General features: G+C 44.2%; 1 protein-coding gene and 1 pseudogene across 1 annotated transcript in view; both read right to left on the reverse strand.

Annotated features, from left to right (window-relative positions):
- RHBDL2 (rhomboid like 2) overlaps positions 1-21,195 on the reverse strand; it is a 61,063-nt gene that overhangs the window by 21,525 nt on the left and 18,343 nt on the right. Inside the window, exons 2-4 of the mRNA XM_069549500.1 lie at positions 13,145-13,410; positions 10,213-10,361; positions 7,825-7,937 (exon numbers count right to left, since the gene is read on the reverse strand). Of these exons, the coding sequence (XP_069405601.1) occupies positions 7,825-7,937; positions 10,213-10,361; positions 13,145-13,390 (508 nt within the window). The 5' untranslated portion in view covers positions 13,391-13,410. The remainder of the gene's footprint in view (positions 1-7,824; positions 7,938-10,212; positions 10,362-13,144; positions 13,411-21,195) is intronic.
- LOC138428431 (NADH-cytochrome b5 reductase 3 pseudogene) lies at positions 3,751-7,549 on the reverse strand (annotated as a pseudogene).

Below are 21,195 nucleotides of genomic sequence, written 5' to 3' on the forward strand. Positions count from 1 at the left end.
TATGGCAGAAAGTGAAGAGGAGCTAAAAAGCCTCTTGATGAAAGTGAAAGAGGAGAGTGAAAAAGTTGGCTTAAAGCTCAACATTCAGAAAACGAAGATCATGGCATCTGGTCCCATCACTTCATGGGAAATAGATGGGGAAACAGTGGAAACAGTGTCAGACTTTATTTTGGGGGGCTCCAAAATCACTGCAGATGGTGCCATGAAATTAAAAGCCGCTTACTCCTTGGAAGAAAAGTTATGACCAACCTAGATAGTATATTGAAAAGCAGAGACATTACTTTGCCGACTAAGGTCCTTCTAGTCAAGGTTATGGTTTTTCCAGTGGTCACGTATGGATGTGAGAGTTGGACTGTGAAGAAGGCTGAGCGCCGAAGAATTGATGCTTTTGAACTGTGGTGTTGGAGAAGACTCTTGAGAGTCCCTTGGACTGCAAGGAGATCCAACCAGTCCATTCTGAAGGAGATCAACCCTGGGATTTCTTTGGAAGGAATGATGCTAAAGCTGAAGCTCCAGTACTTTGGCCACTTCATGAGAAGAGTTGACTCACTGGAAAAGACTCTGATGCTGGGAGAGATTGGGGGCAGGAGGAGAAGGAGACGACCAAGGATGAGATGGCTGGATAGCATCACTGACTCGATGGACGTGAGTCTGAATGAACTCCAGGAGATGGTGATGGACAGGGAGGCCTGGCGTGCTGCAATTCATGGGGTCACAGAGAGTCGGACACGACTGAGTGACTGAACTGAACTGAACTGAACTGATACATTAAATATGTACAAAATTTTGTATGTCAATTATACCTCAAAAGTGTTTTTTTAAAATGTTTTATGTTACATAAACATGTCTAACATCTTTATATATATTCTTCCCTGAAGAAAAAGGAGAAAAGAATAAAAAGCAGTGGGTCCAGATAGTGGAGGGTAATACAAAGCAATCTCAGACATTTCAGGGACTTTCTGGTCCAGTGGTTGAAAATCCACCTTCCAATGCAGGGGACCTGGGTTAACTGTCCCATGGCAACTAAAGCCCACCTGCCACAGTGAAGACCCAGCCCAGTTCCCCTTCCCCACCAACCCCCCCCCAAAAAAATCTTGAATGTTTCAACTTTTTATCAGCCACTGTAAATGTTTTAGGAAGGATGTGTTTGAGGAAGGCGACCAGCAGCAGTGTGAAAGAGAGACCGATACAGCAAAGATATACCTGCCAAAAGGTATTGCAAAAATAGGCAGAGGATGTGAACAGGTTATTCACGTTCTCTCCTCTCTCTCTCTACACTGAAACTGGGGCACAGCTGATTCCACAGGTTGAAATTCAGCTGTGGGGGAAACAAGCATAGATACTGGAGCCAGGAAAAACAAGTGTGTGCAGGAACACACGGAGGAGGTGGAATAACAGCATGCACAAAGGCAGGGAGGAAGTAACTTGGGTGGCTGCGTCACTAGGCCTGGCCAGCCCATCTCTTCACCCTTTACCAAGGCTTCCCACTCTCCATCCCCACTGCTCTAGGAAGCAGGCACAGCTGTGATTGGTAAAGTTTTGAGCACTGCCATGGGTCACATTGGGTCCTCCCCCTCCCCAAAATACGTTGAAGTCCTAACCCCCAGCACCGCAGAATGTGACCTTATTTGGAAAATTGTTACAGATGTGACTGGATAAGAGGAGGTCATATTGGCCTTGAAAACGAATACAGGCACCCCCTGCAATACAGGTATATTCACTTATAAATTACATATATCAACATATGTACCACTTCTTTAATGTTTTGTAAAATCACAAACATAGAATTTTAAAGGATGGGACTTACTGGTAATATGATATTTTTAAATTACTGTTACTTCATTAATGATACAAAAAATTATTATCAAGAAATAAAAAGACATGGGGGAAACTGAAAAGCATGTTACTAAGTGAGGCCAATCTGCAAAGGCTACCTAGTGTATGACTCCAACTATATGACATTCTGGAAAAGGAAGCAATGGAGAAAGTAAAAAGATACCCTTTATAATACTATAATGGTGGATACATGTCAGTATGCATTTGTCCAAAACCACAGAATGTACACCACCAGAGATGAACCCTAGTTTTAAAGGACTTGGGTGATTATGATGTCATCAGTGTAGGTGCATCAGTTGTAACAAATGTACCATTCTGTTGATAATGGAGGAGGCTATGCAGGTGTTGGGGCAGGGGATGGATGGGAAACTTCAGTACTGTCCCTCTCAGTTTTGCCGTGAACCCAGAACTGCTCTAAAAATTAGTCTTAAAAAAAAAAAAACCTTTCAATGAGCAGTGTTATTAAGTAAGAGCTTCCCAGGTGGCGTTAGAACTGACCTGCCAATGCGGGAGACACAAGAGACACAGGTTACATCCTTGGGTCGGGAAGATCCCCTGGAGGAGGGCTGGCAACCCACCCCAGTATTCTTGACTGAAGAATCCCATGGACAGAGGAGCCTGGTGGGCTACAGTCCATAAGGTCACAAAGAGTCAAACATGACTGAGGCAGCTTAGCACGCATGCACATTATTAAATAAGCATTATTATATTTTAAAACCCTGGTTAAATATCATGCCACAGAAATGCAAAGATTTTTTTTCGACTCAGCAAGTTTTACTTTAATGTTATGTTTGCTCATAAATGACTCTGGAAAAGCTGATATGCAAGAGACTAACACGCTGCGGTCTAAAGCAACGTCAAGGCCACTGAGAACGTCCTTCAGGAAAGAGACTGTACTCTAAATCTCCCTCACCTGGGGCAAGAGCAGAAGAAGGGGCTACTGGGACAGACAAATAAATACACACGGTCTTAGCTTTGCCACCAGGGCTGGCGGCCCAGGACCCCAAGGCACATGATCGAAAGTTGATTGCTTGGAACTTCCAAAGCCTCTCAAATGTTTGGGTCTTTGAGGGAAAGGCTGAGGTTTTGGGAGGGCTCATGTGCCAGCTGGAAGGGCCCTCAGCTAGCTCCCTCCTCCCGCTCCAGCCCCAGGAAGAGCCTAACTCTCTGCTGGCCAGGCCTGCTGGGCCCTGGGATGGGGGTAGACTTTCACCCCAGCAGCCCCTGCCAAAGGGACATTTTGGTTTTCTGCCATGCAGGGTCAGGTGCTGAGGCCTGGCGGTGGCCCTGAAGCAGAAATGAGACAAATGCACATGAAAAATGGTGATTGCCCAAGACACCCTTAGTTATACTGGCACAGGGTTGTGATTGCTGGGCCTTAGGAAGAGGGAGTGGGGGCCGTTGAGGCTCCTTGCCAGGGTGGAATGGCAGGTGGGAAGAGGAGGCAAGGGTCCCTAGGCAGGGGGTACGGGCTTAGCACCTGCAACTAGGGGCTACCAATACCTTCATATTTATTTCCAGAGTGCAGGATGCTTTCAGGAGGGCGGGCCGCATGGTGCTGGCAGCCTCTACCCAGTAGTGTGTGTGTTGGGGGCGAGAGTGGGGTGAGGAAGGGCAAGGGCCCAAGTGTCTGTGGTGAAGCGCAAACAGGAATCTGCCCTAAAGGTGGCTGAAGCGGCCCACCTGTAACAGAGCCCTGCTCCCAAAGGCAAAGTGCCAGCCCAGCAGGGTGACCTCCCAGGCATGGGCAAACCAGGCTGAACCCAGCCATAGAAGGAAATGCGAGGGAAAGTGGTGGTAATGAACAGTGGTAGAAGTGGGTGCAGACAGGGCACAGTCAATGTGGGGTGGGCCCAGCGGCCAGCGCCCATCCATCAGAAGGCAAAGTAGCACTCCTTGGGATGGCCCACGTGGTCAAGGCAGGTACACTGGCTCGTGGGCAGGGGTTTGCGCATCTGTACCAGCAGGCTCCTCCTCCAGGGATGGAAGGTGGTAGGGATGGAAGCCCTGGCTGTAGTCCCGGGCTTCAGGGGCTCTGTCCACCATGTACCAGAGCCTGAAGCATGCAGAATGTTCATTCCTCCGTTTCTGCTACTCAGGCTGCAGCACGCTGTCCTTCTCAGTCTGGTTGGCAAACAGCAGGTGACACATGGTGTGATCCCTGGGGTCCTTCATGATGACATGGGTCACCTGCAGCACTGAGGTGGTGCCGGTCCCTGCAGCAGTCGTGCCCACAGACTTCAGCATCTTGAAGACAGGGTTGGGTTTCTTGTCCAGACAGATGGCAAACTTTGCTTTGCCCTGGTAGACCAGCAGCCCACTGGAGCCCCAGCACTCAAATGGTGTCTCCAGTCTTTGTGCTTTCCACGTACTGGGACATCTTTCCTCCAGAGGGAAACGTGGGATGGGTGTCTTTAAACCTTGATGACCAGGTCCATAAAGCCCTGGTCGTCATCACTGGAAACGGGCGTGTAGGGCCAAAGGACCAGGTTCCTGTTGATTCAAGCAGAGAGGTAGATGTGCTGGCCAACGGGGAGGCCCAGCATGTGCTGGGGTGACAGCAGAGCAAAGCAGAACCGCCAGACATCCTGGCTGATGACCTCCTTGTTGATGAGCCACAGCGGGTACTTGATGTCCCGAGTGTGGAGCACGATGGCCGGGGTGGAGCGCTAAAACAGCTTCCCGAGGAGGCTGCACAGGAGCCAGACTGGGGAGAGGACCCTGTGGCCCAGTGTGCCCAGCTGGGCCCCTATATCGGCACCCCTCTGCACTCACTCCACAGCTGCCGCCACCAAGACCCACGAAGATGTACTTTTAAGGTCAGTTATTTTCCATAGAAATTTTTTTCTTAGTCACTTAAAATATGAAATTAAAAAGTGATGTTCAGTTTCAACTGGAAGAATTGCATCATTGTCTGTGCGTGCGTGTGTGTATGTGCATATGTGTGTGTGCGTGCGCGTGTGTGTGTGCATATGCGTGTGCGCGTGTGCGTGTGCATGCACTCAGGTCTCTTCAGCTACACCTGACTGTGAGGCTATGGACTGTAGCCCGCCAGGCTCTTCAATCCATTGAATTCTCCAGACAAAAACACTGGAGTGGGTTGCCATTTCCTCTCCCAGGGGATCTTCCCCACTCGGGGATGGAACCCGTGTCTTCTGTGTCTCCTGCATTGCAGGCAGATTCTTTACCCTCTGAGCCACTGGGGAAGCCCCGTCATTGTCTAAGCTTATTCCAGTTATCCAAAAAATTTGTCATAATATGGCTGTTGATTCCTACCTTCCCTAACGTCAGTCAGTTGTCCTTGCAAAGTAATCAGGAAGTGTTACAATCAGTTAAGTTTAAAATTTACTAAAACTCCCCGCTGAGAAATTTTAAATCAGATGAGAAAAGTGTTTGCTGGCTTTTTTAAGTGTGAACTTAAAAGAGTTACTTCATCTTCTTCAGCAGCAAAAATCACATAATGATGGAATGATTTCCAATAACCAAGTTTTCAAAATGCCCTTTTCAAAGCATGAGTGTTTTTGGAAAAGCAGTTACATTCTCACTTCTTAAGAGAAAAATACTACTGTGTCTTCAAAGGGACATATGTCGTGTCTGTTTTTCAACACCTGTAAGTAGCTTACCAGTGAGAGCCTTTTGTTATCACAGAAAAAAGAAAAAACAACAGACACCCAACTGTTTTTAAAAGAAAAATACATACACTAATCAGTAAATGAGCAAAAAATGAGAAGAGTCCCTCTCTCTCATTTCAGGACTTACAGCTACAGTGGTACTGACTGTGTGGTATTGGTAGAGAGATAGACACATTGATCAAGGAAACAAAAAGGAAAACCCAGAAATAGTTTCATGAAACTACAACCACCTGATTTTTGACGAGATGTAAAAGCAACTCAGTGAAGGAAGAATGGTCCATTCAGCAGTTTATTCTGATAGTCACAGACAAACAGAAAATCTGAACCTCATGCTTTAACTAACCAACTCAAATAAATCACATATTTAAATGTAAAGTGCCAAACATAACTTTAGAAGATAACATAGAGAATAAGTTCAAGACTTAGGGCTCAGTGAAGAGTTCTTAGACATGACACCAAAAGCATGGCTCGTAAAAGGAAAACCCTGATAAACTAGACCTCATCAAAACTAAAACCTTTAGCTCTGTGAAAGACTCTGCTAAGGCAATGAAAACATAAGCTACAGACTGAGAGAATATCTGTAAACTACATATTCTATAAAGGACTAGGTCTGGGATATATAAAGTCTCAAAATTTAACAGTTAGAAAAGTCTAATTAGATAAGTGGGCAGAATTCATGAACAGAGATTTCACTGAAGAGGATACATAAATGGCAAATAAGCACATGAAGAGATGTTTAACATCATTAGCCCATTAGGGAAATGCAAGTTAAGACCATGATGAGATCACACACATGTGAGCACAGCTACAGTTAAAAACAGTGGCCTTCCCCGGTGGTCCAGTGGTTAAGACTCTACCTGCCAACTTCAGGGACACAGGTTCGATCCCTGGTCCAGGGAGATCGCACATGCTGCGGGGCAGCTAAGCCCATGCGCCACAACTCCTGAAGCCTGTGTGCCTAGAGCCCGTGCTCTACAGCAAGAAACGCCACCGAAATGAGAAGCGCGCACACCACAGCCAGAGAGTAGCCTCCACTCGCCACAACCAGAGGAAGCCCGAGTTCAGCAACAAAGACCCAGCTCAGCCAAAAATAAATGTTTTTAGAAATAGTGACAACACCGAATGCTGGCGAGGATGTGGAAAACTGAATTGTTTGCACAGTACTGGGAGGAAAGTGAAATGGAACAGCCATTCTGGAAAACATTTTGGCTGGTTCTTAACAAAACTAAATATGCAACTACCATACAACTCAACCAACTTGCTCTTGGGCATTTATCCTAGAGAAATGAGAACTCAAGTTCACCAGACTATACTTATGTTTTTAAAAACCTGTACACAAGTGCTTACTGGAACTTTATTTGTAATAAAACTGGAAACAATACAGATATCCTCCAGTAAGTGAATGATTAAACTAGTGATAGTATACCATCCGTACCATCGAATACTACCCAGCAATATAAATGAATAAACTGTTGATAAAGGCAACAACCTACATGACTCTCCAGAGACTTATGCTGAGTGAAGAAAGCTCATCCTAAATGGCTGTACTCTGTATTATTCCATTTATATAACATTCTTGAAATGAGAAAATTATAGAAATAGAGAACAGATTAATGGAGTTGCCAGGGGGGTAGAAGAAAAGGGGGTATGGCTATAAAAATGAAACTGTGAGGAATCTTTGTGATGTTGGAAATGTTTTGTACTTTGACTGTATCAGTGTGGATATCCTGATTAGGATACTGTACTGTGGTTTTGTCAGCTGTTACCATTGGGGGTAACTAGTTACAGGGTATGTGAGACCTATAGGTATTTATTTCTTAGAGTGTGAATTTGTAATTATCTCAAAGTAAAAAGTTTAATTTTTAAAATTTCTAATAAATGGATAGATAGGGGTTCTAATATTTCCTGCCCACACCCTAATGAATTTTTGGCATACCCAATTTGAGAGATCATTGGCATATGCTGCTAGTCCCAGGATGCTAGTCCCCACCCAGTCTTTGGGTCCCTTTAGCTATTCTCAATGTTCTCTTGAAGTTATCTTTCTTAAATGCAAATTTGATCACGTTATTTCCCAAAATCATTAGTCTTGGGACATAAGGATCTTCTGGCTTTAGTCCTTTACCCAGTACCTGGACACCAAACTACTCACAGTTTCCAATCGCGTAGAACTCGTACCTGAGAATGGGCACAAAGACCTCTCGATATGCTTATCTCTAGTTAACTTATTTCTAAACTTACCAGGTGCCCTAGCACATATTAGAATGCAGTAAATCCTGATGTAAAAGTGTATTACCTTTGCTTATTACCTCCTAAGAGTCCAGAGATGTTGATTCTGTGTTATATTCGGAACACTGACCTGCTATCACTCCTGCCAGGTACACCAACCCCACTCGGAGGCCTTTGTGGACCATTTCCAAGGGGATGCCCAGACTGAGCTGCATAATAAGATTCCCCAGGATGTGCTGAACTCTGCAGAGACAAACACCATTGTCAAACATTATGACTAGCCCAGGCAGTTATTTCCTTGGGAGGTTAACAGGAGGCATTGATATGTTGTTTCTAGTTAAGAACATGCTTAATGTGAATTCCATTTTCTAATTTTGTTAGGTGACTTTTTTTTCTTTTTTTTTTTTTGTTAGGTGACTTTTTAAAGAGATAAAATCTTGAGCTTCAGTATGTGAAGCAGATAAAAGGACATTTTTGAAATATACATTTACTTTATAAGTTTTGTTTTACAGTAATTGCTGATAATGTCAAACAGAGCAGTGAGGAAGCTTTAAGGAATGGAATATAAGCTTGCAATTATGGGTTTAGCTGACAGTTGCCATCACATGTCAGCCTTAACACTTGATTTTGTTTTAGTCACACAGTAATGCTGAGAGAATACTAATTCACTCATATTGAGTTGAAATTTCAGTAGGTTTTTAAACATCTCTTGCAAGCTCAGGGTAGTCTTTAATAAAACAGATGGTGGGACTTCCCTGGTGACCCAGTGGCTAAGATTGCACTCACTCCTAATGCAGGAGGCCTGGATTTGATCCCTGGTCAGGAAACCAGATCCCACATGCCACAGCTAAGACCTGGCACAGCCGAAGAAATAAATAAAACAGATATGGCAAGAGAAACCTCATTCCCAGTTCTGTATTTAAAAGGTTTTAAATTTACCAGAATGGAAAAAAAAAAAATGTTTACCTAGTAACACTAGCTAAACTTGGTTTCTCTCATATAAATATACTATAATTTGGTATATAACATTGTTGAATACAAATGCTTTTAAAGTGAAATTGACATTATTTTGCTTGTCAAACCCCACAAGCATCTATGGAAACTCTCTGAATATCATTTGGCAAATTTCCTTGTAACAGTAATCCTTGATTTAGTTGCTATGTAGCAAAATGCTTTAGTTTTTTTAAGTGGGTATGGTGAATCAGAATTCTGAGTGAGGTCATAAAAGGCTATTAGCATTGAAGAGACGGTAACCGAAACTAAAAGGCAGGCACCTATTGCTTGTATTATTCTAAATAAACTATTTTACACCCATCAAAATGTTGATGAATTACGTTTTTAACTTTGTCAGAGGTGGGGAGGAAGGCACTGGCAATTCACATTTTAAAGGAAACATTTAACAACACCACACAACTTGGGGGACACAATTCTGGTTTGGTGATAATTTGGTCTCTTCTCACCGATGAAAGTGAAGTCACTCAGTCCTGTCCGACTCTTTGTGACCCCATAAGACTGTAGCCTACCAAGCTCCTCTGTCCATGGGATTTTCCAGGCAATAGTACTGGAGTGGATTGCCATTTCCTTCTCCAGGGGATCTTCCCAACCCAGGACTCAAACCCAGGTCTCCCACATTGTAGACAGACGCTTTACCGTCTGAGCCACCAGGGATATTGGTATTCCTACGTAAATACCAATATTAGGCAGTTACAATACAAAGTACACTGGACTTGGAGTTAGCACTAATGGGTTGAGACCCTCACTCTACAAGTGACTACTTCCCGTAAGCCTCACACAAAACAGCAGGAGCAGTGCTTGCCTCCTAGGGTTGCCAGGAGCATCAAACAAGATTATGGATATAAAAGTGCCTGATCAATAATAAGGGCTTCCCTGGTGGCTCAGAGGTTAAAGTGTCTGCCTGCAGTGCAGGAGACCAGGGTTCAATCCCTGGGTCGGGAAGATCCCCTGGAGAAGGAAATGCCAACCTGCTCCGGTATTCTTGCCTGGAGAATCCCAGGGATGGAGGAGCCTGGTGGGCTACAGTCCACAGGGTCGCACCACCTATAGCACAGGGAACTGTGCTCAATATTCTGTAACAACCTCACTGGGAAAAGAATTTGAAAAAGAACAGATACATGTACATGTATAACTGAATCACTCTGTTGTACACCTGAAACTAACAGCATTGTTAATCAACTGTGAAAGTGAAAGTGAAGTCACTCAGTCATGTCCGACTCTTTGCGACCCCATGGACTGTAGCCTACCAGGCTTCTCCATCCGTGGGATTCTCCAGGCAAGAGTACTGGAGTGGGTTGCCATTTCCTTCTCCAGGAGATCTTCCTAACCCAGGGATCAAACCTGGGTCTCCCGCATTGCGGGCAGATGCTTTACCATCTGAGCCACCAGGGAAGACTCATAGTCCCATATAAAATAAAAAGTTAATAAAGTACCAAACAAATGTTCAGGGCTATGGTTACTTACAGTCACCTCTGACATCAGTGACTCAACTGTCATTGCTTACCCAGCATGAACCAGCATGTACGAGATAAATCTCCAGGCTTCCTCCCGCTTCTCAGGACGGTAGATAAAGGGACTCTTCAAGATGCCTGTGTCCAAGGTGATCCACTGTTTCTGAGGCTTCCATACAGCATAGTAAATAAATACCGCCAGCTGACAGGGAGGGGCAGACACTAAAGTTAACTATACCTGCTGCAGAAAGCAGCCCCATTAAAGCCCACGGGCACTACCTCTGTTTGAAAGAATTTGCTCTTAAGATTACCGCTCCACAGCATGTGCTCAGATGGCAGAATTCAGTTCCCTGCTGTATATCTGACCGTGTAACTGTAGGCGTCTCCTGCTTCTTCCAGCAGTTAGGAGCAGCCCTAGACCAAACTTCAAAGAAGAGTCCCTCTTGAACCCACTTTCCCCTCCTGTGCCTTCCACTTCCCACCTTCACCACTTGATCACTCATCTGCAACTTAATCACTCATCTGCAACTTAATCACTCATCTGCAACTTAATCACTCATCTGCAACTTAATCACTCATCTGCAACTTAATAGGAAATGAGGCCACCACTGGCTTCTGAAAAACAGAGGAGGCAAAGGGGAAAATAGTGACTTTACAGTGGGAAAACCTGGCAAACAGGACCGGAACCAAGTGACGAAGGCCCACGTCACAGGGATGGCACGTGGATGCGCCCCATTCCCGAACGTGATGTGATGAGAAGGGCCCTTCACTCCTGTGGTCTTCCTCCCCCAAAACCACAACTCCAGTCTAACCATGAGAAAAAGTATCGGACAAACCCAGACAGAGGGACACTGCATAGGATACCTGGCCAGTACTCCTCAAGACTATCAAAACCGCGGAAAGCAAAGGCTGAGAGAGGGTCAGAGGTCAGAGAGGAGTGGGGAGATGTGACGAGTAAACACAGTGCGACACCCCGGGTTCGAGGTCACCGATGGAAAAACGGGCAAGATTCAAATTAAGCCTGGAGTTTAGCTAATACTGGTATCTCAATATGAGTTTCCTAGTTTTGACAAGTGTAAAACTATGGAAATGTAAGATATTAACATTGGGAGAAACTGGGTAAGGGGCATAAGGAACTCTCTTACTATCTCTGTAACTTTTCTATAAAGCTAAAATTACTCAATAAAAAATTTGCTTAAAAAACATTTTTGGCAGCACCACTCAGTCTGCAGGATCTTAGTTTCTTGACCAGGGATTGAACCCAGGCCCCTGCAGTAAAAGTATCGGATTCTAACCTCGGAACTGCCAGGGAATTCCCCCTTTCCTTTTTTTAATGTACAGTCTGTCACATCCAGCAAAATACTGAGTAGAAATGGTGATGGTGGGCCTTCTTGTCATTTCTGATTCTAAAGGAAAAAATGATTTTAACATTTCACTGTTTGTACTATTAACCCCCTAAGATGGTCCTCAAGGGTCCCCACCACTTAATATTCACACCCTTGAACAGTTTCCTCCTTCAATGAATTAGGGCTGGTTTCTCTGTCTTCCCCAATCAAAGCTGCACTGACCAAAGCTTCTTTCAGGAACGCCACATTTTGACCTTATCTTTATATAAGCCGTAAGAGGCCAGGTCCCTATGATAGTTAAATTTATGTGTCAACGTAACTAGACCACAGTATTTGGTCAAATATCATTCTACATGTGTCTGTGAATAAAGCAGACTACCCTCTGTAATGCAGGTGAGCTCCTATCAGTTGAAGGCTTAATAGAACAAACATTCCTTGAGCAAGAAGGAATTGTGCCAACAAATGGCCTTTGAACTTCAATTTATCCCCAGGTTGCTAGTCTGCTGGCCCACCCTGTAGATTTTAAATTTGCCAAGCCTCTGCAATTACATAAACCAACTCCTTAAATCAATCTCTCTCTCTCTTCGTATATGTGTATAGATAGATGATAGATAGTGTGTGTGTGTGTGTGTGTGTACATCCTATTGACGCTGCTTCTTTAAAGAACCCTGACTAATACAGTCCTTGATAAGAAAGTTGAGGCATCGGTGGGAACTAAGAGAATAACAGCAGCAACTTTCTCATACTCTTAAGTCGGGGCTTCCCTTGTGGCTCAGAGAGTAAAAGAAATCCACCTGCAATGCAGGAGACCTGAGTTCAATCTCTGGATCAGGAAGATCCCCTAAAGAAGGGAATGGCAACCCACTCCAGTATTCTTGCCTGGAGAATTCCACGGAGAGAGGAGCCTGGAGGGCTACAGATCACAGGGTCACAAAGAGTCGGACATGACTGAGTGACTAACACACACAGTGCCCCTAAGTCACATCCCACAGGCGGCCATACTCTGTCAATTCCTTTATGAGGCATCATGGTGTGGGAGAAAAAGCTGGGTGAGATAAGGCTCAGGAGAAGCCCGGTCCTGGTCAAATAACTAAGTATGCGGCCTTGGGCAAGTCACCCCACTCTTTTCCGGAAAACAAAACAGCTGACAGGACCAGAGTCTGATACTCACTACATGCTGCCCAGAGCCGACATCACTAGAAGATCCCAATCCCATTTTTTCCTACTGAAATCTGGAGGCAACCTATAGCTCTTTTAAACACAGAGCTCCTGATAGACCTTACCAATCAATCAAAGCTGGTTCATGAGATCAAACCAATTGGAAACCCAGAGATTATTTGATCTCTAAAGCCCCCACCAACTAAAATGAAATGAAGCCACTGTGATTGTGGTCACTGCTGGGCAGAGGAGTTGTTTGAAAAATAAAACTCAACCCTTGACTGCAAGTCCTGGGAAGGCAGAAGGAGCCTGGGAGGGGGCTCTGAAGAGGACAAAGTCGGGCTCTGTGTGCGCTGTGCTTGCCGCCCCAGGCTCTCTTCATGTGTTCCCCAGTCTTCCCTCCAGGTGTGAGCTGAAGCCCCAGTGTATCTGCAGCCCCCCAGGAGTCCTTGCGCGAGTGCCCACCACCCGGCACGTTTACCTCGGCGATGCTGACGCAGATGATGAACACGGGGGGCGGGAGGCAGTTAGCTCTTTCCAGGTATGTTCTTCGCACCGGTTCAGGAAGCATCCATTTTGAGACAATCCTGTGGACCTTTCTAGGCTTGAAGGGGTCTTTATCTGCCCTGCCCTCTCTCATTTTCTCCTCTTCCAGCTCTTCTTTCATCTCTCTATCCATATTCAGAGTCACATCCTCCTCTATCTCCAAATCATGAGCAGCAGCCATTGTCCTGGGTCCTCCTCCACCTGAAAGGAACAAGACTGTCAGGGGTAAACAGATGACCCTATAGTCTTCGGGCCATAGCTCTTTCCTGGGCCCTCTGGCCATTGGTTTCCAGTGCCTTCCCAGTGAGTCAGTAGAAGGTGGCTGCAGATCTGTTGCCCAAACACATGCAATATCCATACCCTCACCATCCGGATATAATTGTGAAAAAGTACTAAGTTCTCCCCAGCTGCGGAAGAGGATTCCCCAGAAGTCACTTATGGAATTGTCACCACCCAAAGGATGGACTGGAGCTTTGGGGTGGCAGCTCTACCTCATACACCCTTTCCTTGCCCTCTGCCACTGACTCCCAAGGCAATTATTAGTGTTTAAGAGATAGCTTTGCCACGAGGTGATACATCTCAGAGTCTAAGCCACACACGCGCGTAACCGAATTCAGTTTTGACTAGCTTAAGTGAATAGTCTCCTCTCAACTCAGTTTCATCTTGCTTCTACTCCCAAGCCAAACACAGGTCTCTGGTTCCTGATTCAAAATCAAAAATTATTTAATGAGCATCGACTATGTATCCGGTACTATGCTGAGAGGTACTATGTATCAGGCACCCATTTTAGTTTAAAAAATTCCCCTCCCCTCAAAAAAGATTTAAAACCACATCTTCTCTTTTTAAATTATCAGTGTCCTTTCCAACATGCCACCGCTGCATTCTGTGGCACAGGAGTTAAGTCGGCCATTGCTTACTGGCCCTCCAGGTGCAGCACCGCCACTCTCGCTAAAACACATCTTCCCAACAACTCGTTGACATTTGACACTCTTGGCTGAGTTCCTACTAATTTCTACACCCAGTATCCCCTTGAACTCAATCCTCAATATCTAGACACTCAAGCATTTATTCAACAGATATCTGCTGAACACCTACTATGTATCAGGTGACCAATCCTATCCCAAAGTGTTTACAATGTCATGGAGGAGGCTGAGGTCAATAAAGATCACACAAATAATTGTATAATTACAGCTGTGCTAAGAGACACCAAGCAGACACATAAGTTACTGAGGCAGCGTGTCGGTAACTGAGGCCTGAACTACGTACTCCCTTCTCTCCATGTGTCTGGTGCGATCTGTACAGTCTTTCTCCTTTTGGCTTAGTTCTGTTATATTTTGCTTCTGGTTGAACTATTTAATCAAATATTTTCATAATCAAAAAAATGGGTGCTGCTGCTTCTTAGTCGCTTCAGTCATGTCCAACTCTGTGCAACCCTATGGATTGCAGCCTGCCAGGATTCTCCAGGCAAGCGTACTAGAGTGGGTTGCTGTGACCTCCTCCAGGGGAGCTTCCCAACCCAGGGATTGAACTCGGGTCTCCTGCATTGCAGGCAGATTCTTTACCACTGAGCCACCAGGGGAGCCCCTGGCAGGGATGGGGGAGGCTCAAATACATTAAAGGAAAAAAATAGTGTTGCCAGACACTACACAGAGTACAATCCCTTTCTGAAAAGAGTAATGTATTGATACATAGGGAAAACATCTGGAGAATTAACCATGATTATATTTGTATGATGGGATTTCACTAGATTTTTCCCCTTTGTGCAGGAGTGGGTCTACATTTTGTGTATGCTGAAGCTTAAACAATATGGGGGGGGGTGCTCTTTGGAAAAAATAACATTAAATTAAAATTATAAAATAGAAAAACTCTAAAAGTACTTAGAGTGCTTTAGAAGAAGCCTGTGTAAGTAGAAATCTGAAGCTTAAGCTTTGTTAGTATCACAGATAACCCAGCCAAAACAATCTTAAAAAAGAAGAACAAAACAGGAGGCACCACATTCTCTGATTCAAACTATAATTTAAAAAACTACAGTAATCAAAACAGTATGGTACTGGCACAAAAACAGATACAGATCAAAGGAACTGAATAGAGAGGCCAGAAGTGAACTCACACCTATACGGGCAGTTAACCTAAGGAAGCAAGAATATACAATGGGGAAAAGATGGCATCATACCACATACAAAAATAAACTCAAAATGGATTAAAGACTAAAATGTAAGACCTGAAGCCATAAAACTTCTAGGAGAAAACACAGGCAGTCTGCTCTTTGACATCGGTCTTAGCGATATTTTTTCTGGATATGTCTCCTCAGGAAAGGGAAACAAAAGCAAAAATAAACAAATGGGACTATATCATACTAAAAAGCTTTTGCACAGCAAAGAAAACTACCAACAAAAGGAAAAGGCTGCCTACTGAGTGGGAGGAGATATTTGCAAATGATAGATCTGACAAGGAGTTAATATCCAAAATATACAAAGAACTCATAATATAACCCAACATAAAAAACAAACAACCCAATGAAAAAATGGGCAGGGGACCTGAATAAATACTCTTCCTACAAAGAAGACATACAGATGGCCAACAGACACATGAAAAGATGCACATCACTAATCATCAGGGAAACACAATCAGAATCACCATGAGGGGAATTTCCTGGCATCTCAGTGGTTAGGACTCCACATTTTTCACTGCTGTGGCCCAGGTTCAGTCCCTGGTCAGGAAAATAGACCCAACAGTCATGCAGTGCAGCCAAAAACCACAATGAGAATCACTTCACACCTGACACCATGGCTTTTATCAAGAACAACATAACAAGTGCTGGCCAGGGTGCTGAGAAGAGAGAGCCTTCGTGCACTGTTGGTAGAAGTGTACTTTGCTACAGCCACTATGCAAATAGTACAGGGAGGTGGTTTAGTCGCTAAGTTGGGTCCAACTCTTGAGACCCTGTGGACTGTAGCCTGCCAGGCTCCTTGGTCCACAGAATTTCCCAGGCAAGAATACTGGAGTAGGTTGCCGTTTCCTTCTCCAGGGGATCTTCCTGACCCAGGGATCAAATCAGAGTCTCCATGGAAAACAGTATATGGATTCCTCAAAGAAAAGCAGAATTACCATTAGATCCAGAAATTCCATTTCTAGGCACTTATCCAAAGAAAATTAAAATGTACCTCTATGTTAAATGCTAAATGATTTACAGTAGCTAAGATATGGAAGCAATCTAAGTGCCCATCAATAGATGAATGGATAAAGGTATGTGGTATGCACACACACGCACACACACACAGAGGAATATTTCTCAGCCATGAAAAAGAATAAAATCTTGCTATGCAACAACACGGATGGAATGAAAGGGTAGTATGCTAAGAGAAATGAGTCAGGCAGAGAAAGGCAGACACTGTATGATTTCACCTACATGGGTGATCTAAGAAACACGTGAACAGACACAACCAAACAGAAGCAGAGTCATAGATGCAGAGAACAAACAGGTTTCTGCCAGAGAGGAGGAGGTTGGGAGGAGGCAAGAAAAAGATGGGAGATAAAGAGGTACATTTCAGTTACAAAATAAATGTCACAGGAATAAAATGTAGTGTGAGGAATACAGTCGATAACTGTGTAATAGCTATGCATGGTGACAGATGACAACTAGACTTTTCCTGGTGATGATTTTGTAATTATAGAAATAACAAATCGCTATGCTGTACTCTTGAGAGTCCCTTGGACTGCAAGGAGATCCAGCCAGTCCATTCTAAAGGAGATCAGTCCTGGGTGTTCTGTGGAAGGAATGATGCTAAAGCTGAAACTCCAGTACTGTGGCCACCTCATGCGAAGAGTTGACTCACTGGCAAAGACTCTGATGCTGGGAGGGGTTGGGGGCAGGAGGAAAAGGGGACGACAGAGGATGAGATGGCTGGATGGCATCACTGACTCGATAGATGTGAGTCTGAGTGAACTCTGGGAGTTGGTGATGGACAGGGAGGCCTGGTGTGCTGCGATTCATGGGGTCACAAAGAGTCAGACACAGCTGAGCGACTGAACTGAACTGATGCTGTATACCAGGAAGTAACAGTGTTGTGGGTCAGTTATTTCAAAAACAAATAAAGTCATAGAAAAAAAGATCAGCCACATCAGATATATGTGACTACCAAAGGTGGGGGTGGGAAGGGGAATTAGATGAACGCAGTCAAAAGGTACAAATTCCTGCTGCTGCCGCTCGCTCAGTTGTGTCCGACTCTGCGATCCTGTGGACTGTAGCCTGCCAGCCTCTTCTATCCATGAGATTCTCCCAGAAAGAATACTGTAGTGGGGTGTCATTTACTCCTCCAGGGGGATCTTCCCAGCCCAGGGATCGAACCCACATCTCTTACCTCTCCTGTGGTTATAAGATACATATGTACTAGGGATGTAACACTATAACATCATAAAGATAATTAACACTGCTGTACATTATAAATGAAAGTTGTTAGGAGAATAAATCCCAATAGTTCTCATCATGAAGAAAAAAAATTTTTTTCTCGTTCTTTAATGTTTTATCTATATGAAATGATGGATGCTCACTAAATGGATACTCAACAATCATTACGTTGTACACCTTAAACTTAAAAAAAAAAGATATAATAAAAACAGAGCCATATGTATGAGACCTTTTCTGGGTCCAACTCTTGAGACCCTGTGGACTGTAGCCTGCCAGGCTCCTAAAGTCTCAAGCAATGTACTATTTCTTCCCTCCCCTTGTGGATCAATGTCTTAAAGGATGAGTTTGTACCCACTAAACACCTTGTCATCTGCAACTCCGATCGAAACTGCTCTGCTAAGGTATCCCTTTAAATAAATCTACTTCTGTTGTAATGTGAGTTCTAACGAAGTGTGCAGAGCAGCCCAGTCTCTTCAAAGCACATCCTCATGCAAATACTCACGTACCCCTCTGAACAATCTGGGAAGAAAAGCAAGCAATATGTTCCCAATTCTCACCTTCCCCTTTCCTAACTGAGCTTCCTGTTGAAAACCCTGCATCCCTGCCTTTCATCCCAACCACATTCCATTGGCTGACTTCTTTTTCCTACTACCCAGCCACAGGCATCCCCTCTGCGCACTTCAGCAACACTGTCCTCCCGCAATTGGCCTTCTCTAACTTGGTGGGAAAAGGCAGTATCAAGGTCGCTAAAGGGCGGGTACACAGGCTAGACAGACCTGGGGAATGGCCATGTCTTAGTTTTATATGCCACCCCAGTAAATAGCCCTGGATCTGGGACTGTGAACCATAGAATCGGGGCTTCGAGGGATGGGAGGCAGGGGAATGGAGAAGTTGATGTTTAATGGGTACAGAGTTTCAGTTTGGGAAGATGAAAAAGTTCAGGAGATGGATGGTGGTGATGGTTGTACAATAATGTGAGTGCTATGAATTAATTATACACTTAAAAACAGTTAAAATGGTAAGTTTTATGTGTGTTTTACCACACGTACAAACTAAATAATAACATTAAATTTTCAAGGTCACTGTGGAGACTAGATAGAATATACTGTTTATCATTAGCATGTGCTTAATCAACAGTACCCAATGTCACTGACATTTTCAGCTTAGTCCAGTGTATCTAAACTTCCTCTCTTGCACATGCTCAGATGCTCAGTCATGTCTGGCTCTTTATGACCCCATGGTCATAAAGCAGGCTCCTCTGTCCGTGGGATTCTCTCAGCAAGAATACTGAAGTAGGGTGCCATTTCCTTCTCCAGGGGATCTTCTGACCCAGGGATCAAACCCACATCTCTTATGTCTCCTGCACTGGAAGTGGTACATCTTCCCAAGTGGTACCACTAGCGCCACCTGGGAAACCCTCTAAGTATTTTCCACTGGAATTTTCTTTTTTTGAGGGGGCTGGGGGGCTGCATCAAGCAGCATGGGGGATCTTATTTCCTCAACCAGGGATCAAACCCAGGCCCCTTGCAGTGGAAGCACAAAGTCCTAACCACTGGACTGCCAGGAAACTCCCTAAAATTAACCATTTTAAAGTATATAATTCAGTAGCATTAACTTCCCTGGTGGCTCAGACGGTTAAGCCTCTGTCTACAATGTGGGAGACCCAGGTTCGATCCCTGGGTCGGGAAGGTCCCTGGAGAAAGAAATGGCAATCCACTCCAGTACTATTGCCTGGAAAATCCCATGGACAGAGGAGCCTGGTAGGCTACAGTCCATGGGGTCGCAAAGAGTCGGACACGACTGAGCGATCTTCACCGTAAATATGTTTATAGTGTTGTATAACCATCACCACTATCTATTTCCAAAATTTTTTCATCACCCCAGACAAAACCCTCATACTCAATAAGAAGTCACTTCCTTCTTGCTCCATCCCTCCAGCCTCAGACAGCCATTAATCTGCTTTTGGTCTCTATGGATTTACCTATTCTAGATATTTCATACAAATAGAATTATACAATATGCGGCCTTTTGAGCCTGGCTTCTTTCACTTAAAGTCTGCAAGGTTCACCATGCTGTAGCATGTGTGGTACATCACTCCTTATGGCTGAATAATATTACATCACATAAATAAATAAATAAAACCACACTGTTCATCCATTCATGGGTTTAAGGGCATTTGGATTGACTCCACCTTTGGGCGACTGTGAATAGAGCTGCTATGAACATCCCGATACAACTTTTTATTTAAATACATGTTCTCAATTCTTTCAGGAATATACCTAAGAGTGGAATTGCTGGCTCATATGGTAATTCTGTGTTTATCAGGAAGTCTTCAGATCCCATTTTTAAGTGGTTAAGACTGCGCTTCCACTGCAGGGGACACAAGTTTGATCCCTGGTTGGGAAACTAAGATCCCGCAAGCCAAGTAATGAGGTGGAAAAAAAAAAATTAAAGTGGGGATAAGGATAGCACTTACTTCATAACATTTTTAATTGTTTCTTATTGCAGTATAGTTGATTTACAGTGTTGTGCCAATCTCTGCTGTGCAGCTAAGTGACTCAGTTATACACGTGTCAGTTCAGTTCAGTTCAGTTCAGTCGCTCAGTCGTGTCCGACTCTTTACGACCCCATGAATCTCAGCACACCAGGCCTCCCTGTCCATCACCATCTCCTGGAGTTCACTCAGACTTGCATTCATCGAGTCTGTGATGCCATCCAGCCATCTCATCCTCTGTCGTCCCCTTCTCCTCCTGCCCCCAATCCCTCCCAGCATCAGAGTCTTTTCCAATGAGTCAACTCTTCGTGTGAGGTGGCCAAAGTACTGGAGTTTCAGCTTTAGTATCATTCCTTCCAAAGAAATCCCAGGGCTGATCTCCTTCAGAATGGACTGGTTGGATCTCCTTGCAGTCCAAGGGACTCTCAAGAGTCTTCTCCAACACCACATCCATTCTTCACATCCAAAAGCATCCATTCTTCGGTGCTCAGCCTTCTTCACAGTCCAACTCTCACATCCATACATGACCACTGGAAAAACCATAGCCTTGACTAGACGGACCTTTGTTGGCAAAGTAATGTCTCTGCTTTTGAATATGCTAGTGTCCTTTTATTTGTATTATTTTTTATTATGGCTTATCACGAGATATTGATTACAGCTTCCTGTGCTATACAGTAGGCCCTTGTTGTTTATCCATTCTAAATGTAATAGTTTGCATCTAGCAATCCCACCTCATAGCATTTTGGGGAAGATTATTTGAGATAATCCATATAAAGCCTTAGAACATTTTCTGGCACATAGTAAACATGCCTTGATTATTAGTCCTATCGGCTATGGATGGATGAGTGAGTATGTGGATAGGCAGATAGACGGCTAGAAGGATGGGACTGAGTCTGGGGTCTATTTTCACACTGCAAGTTACTAGGAATTAGGTCACATTTTTTTTTTTTCAAATGCACTCCATTAGGCAAGGTTGCACATTATAATAGATTATAGTTAATAAATTTAAGGCAGTCCCCTTTTATTACTTTTTTCCCAGTAACTTTGCTGAAAATAAAGGCTTCTTCTCTTACACTCACCCAGT

This window comes from Ovis canadensis, chromosome 1, assembly GCF_042477335.2.
Source record: "Ovis canadensis isolate MfBH-ARS-UI-01 breed Bighorn chromosome 1, ARS-UI_OviCan_v2, whole genome shotgun sequence".
Classification (NCBI taxonomy): domain Eukaryota; kingdom Metazoa; phylum Chordata; class Mammalia; order Artiodactyla; family Bovidae; genus Ovis; species Ovis canadensis.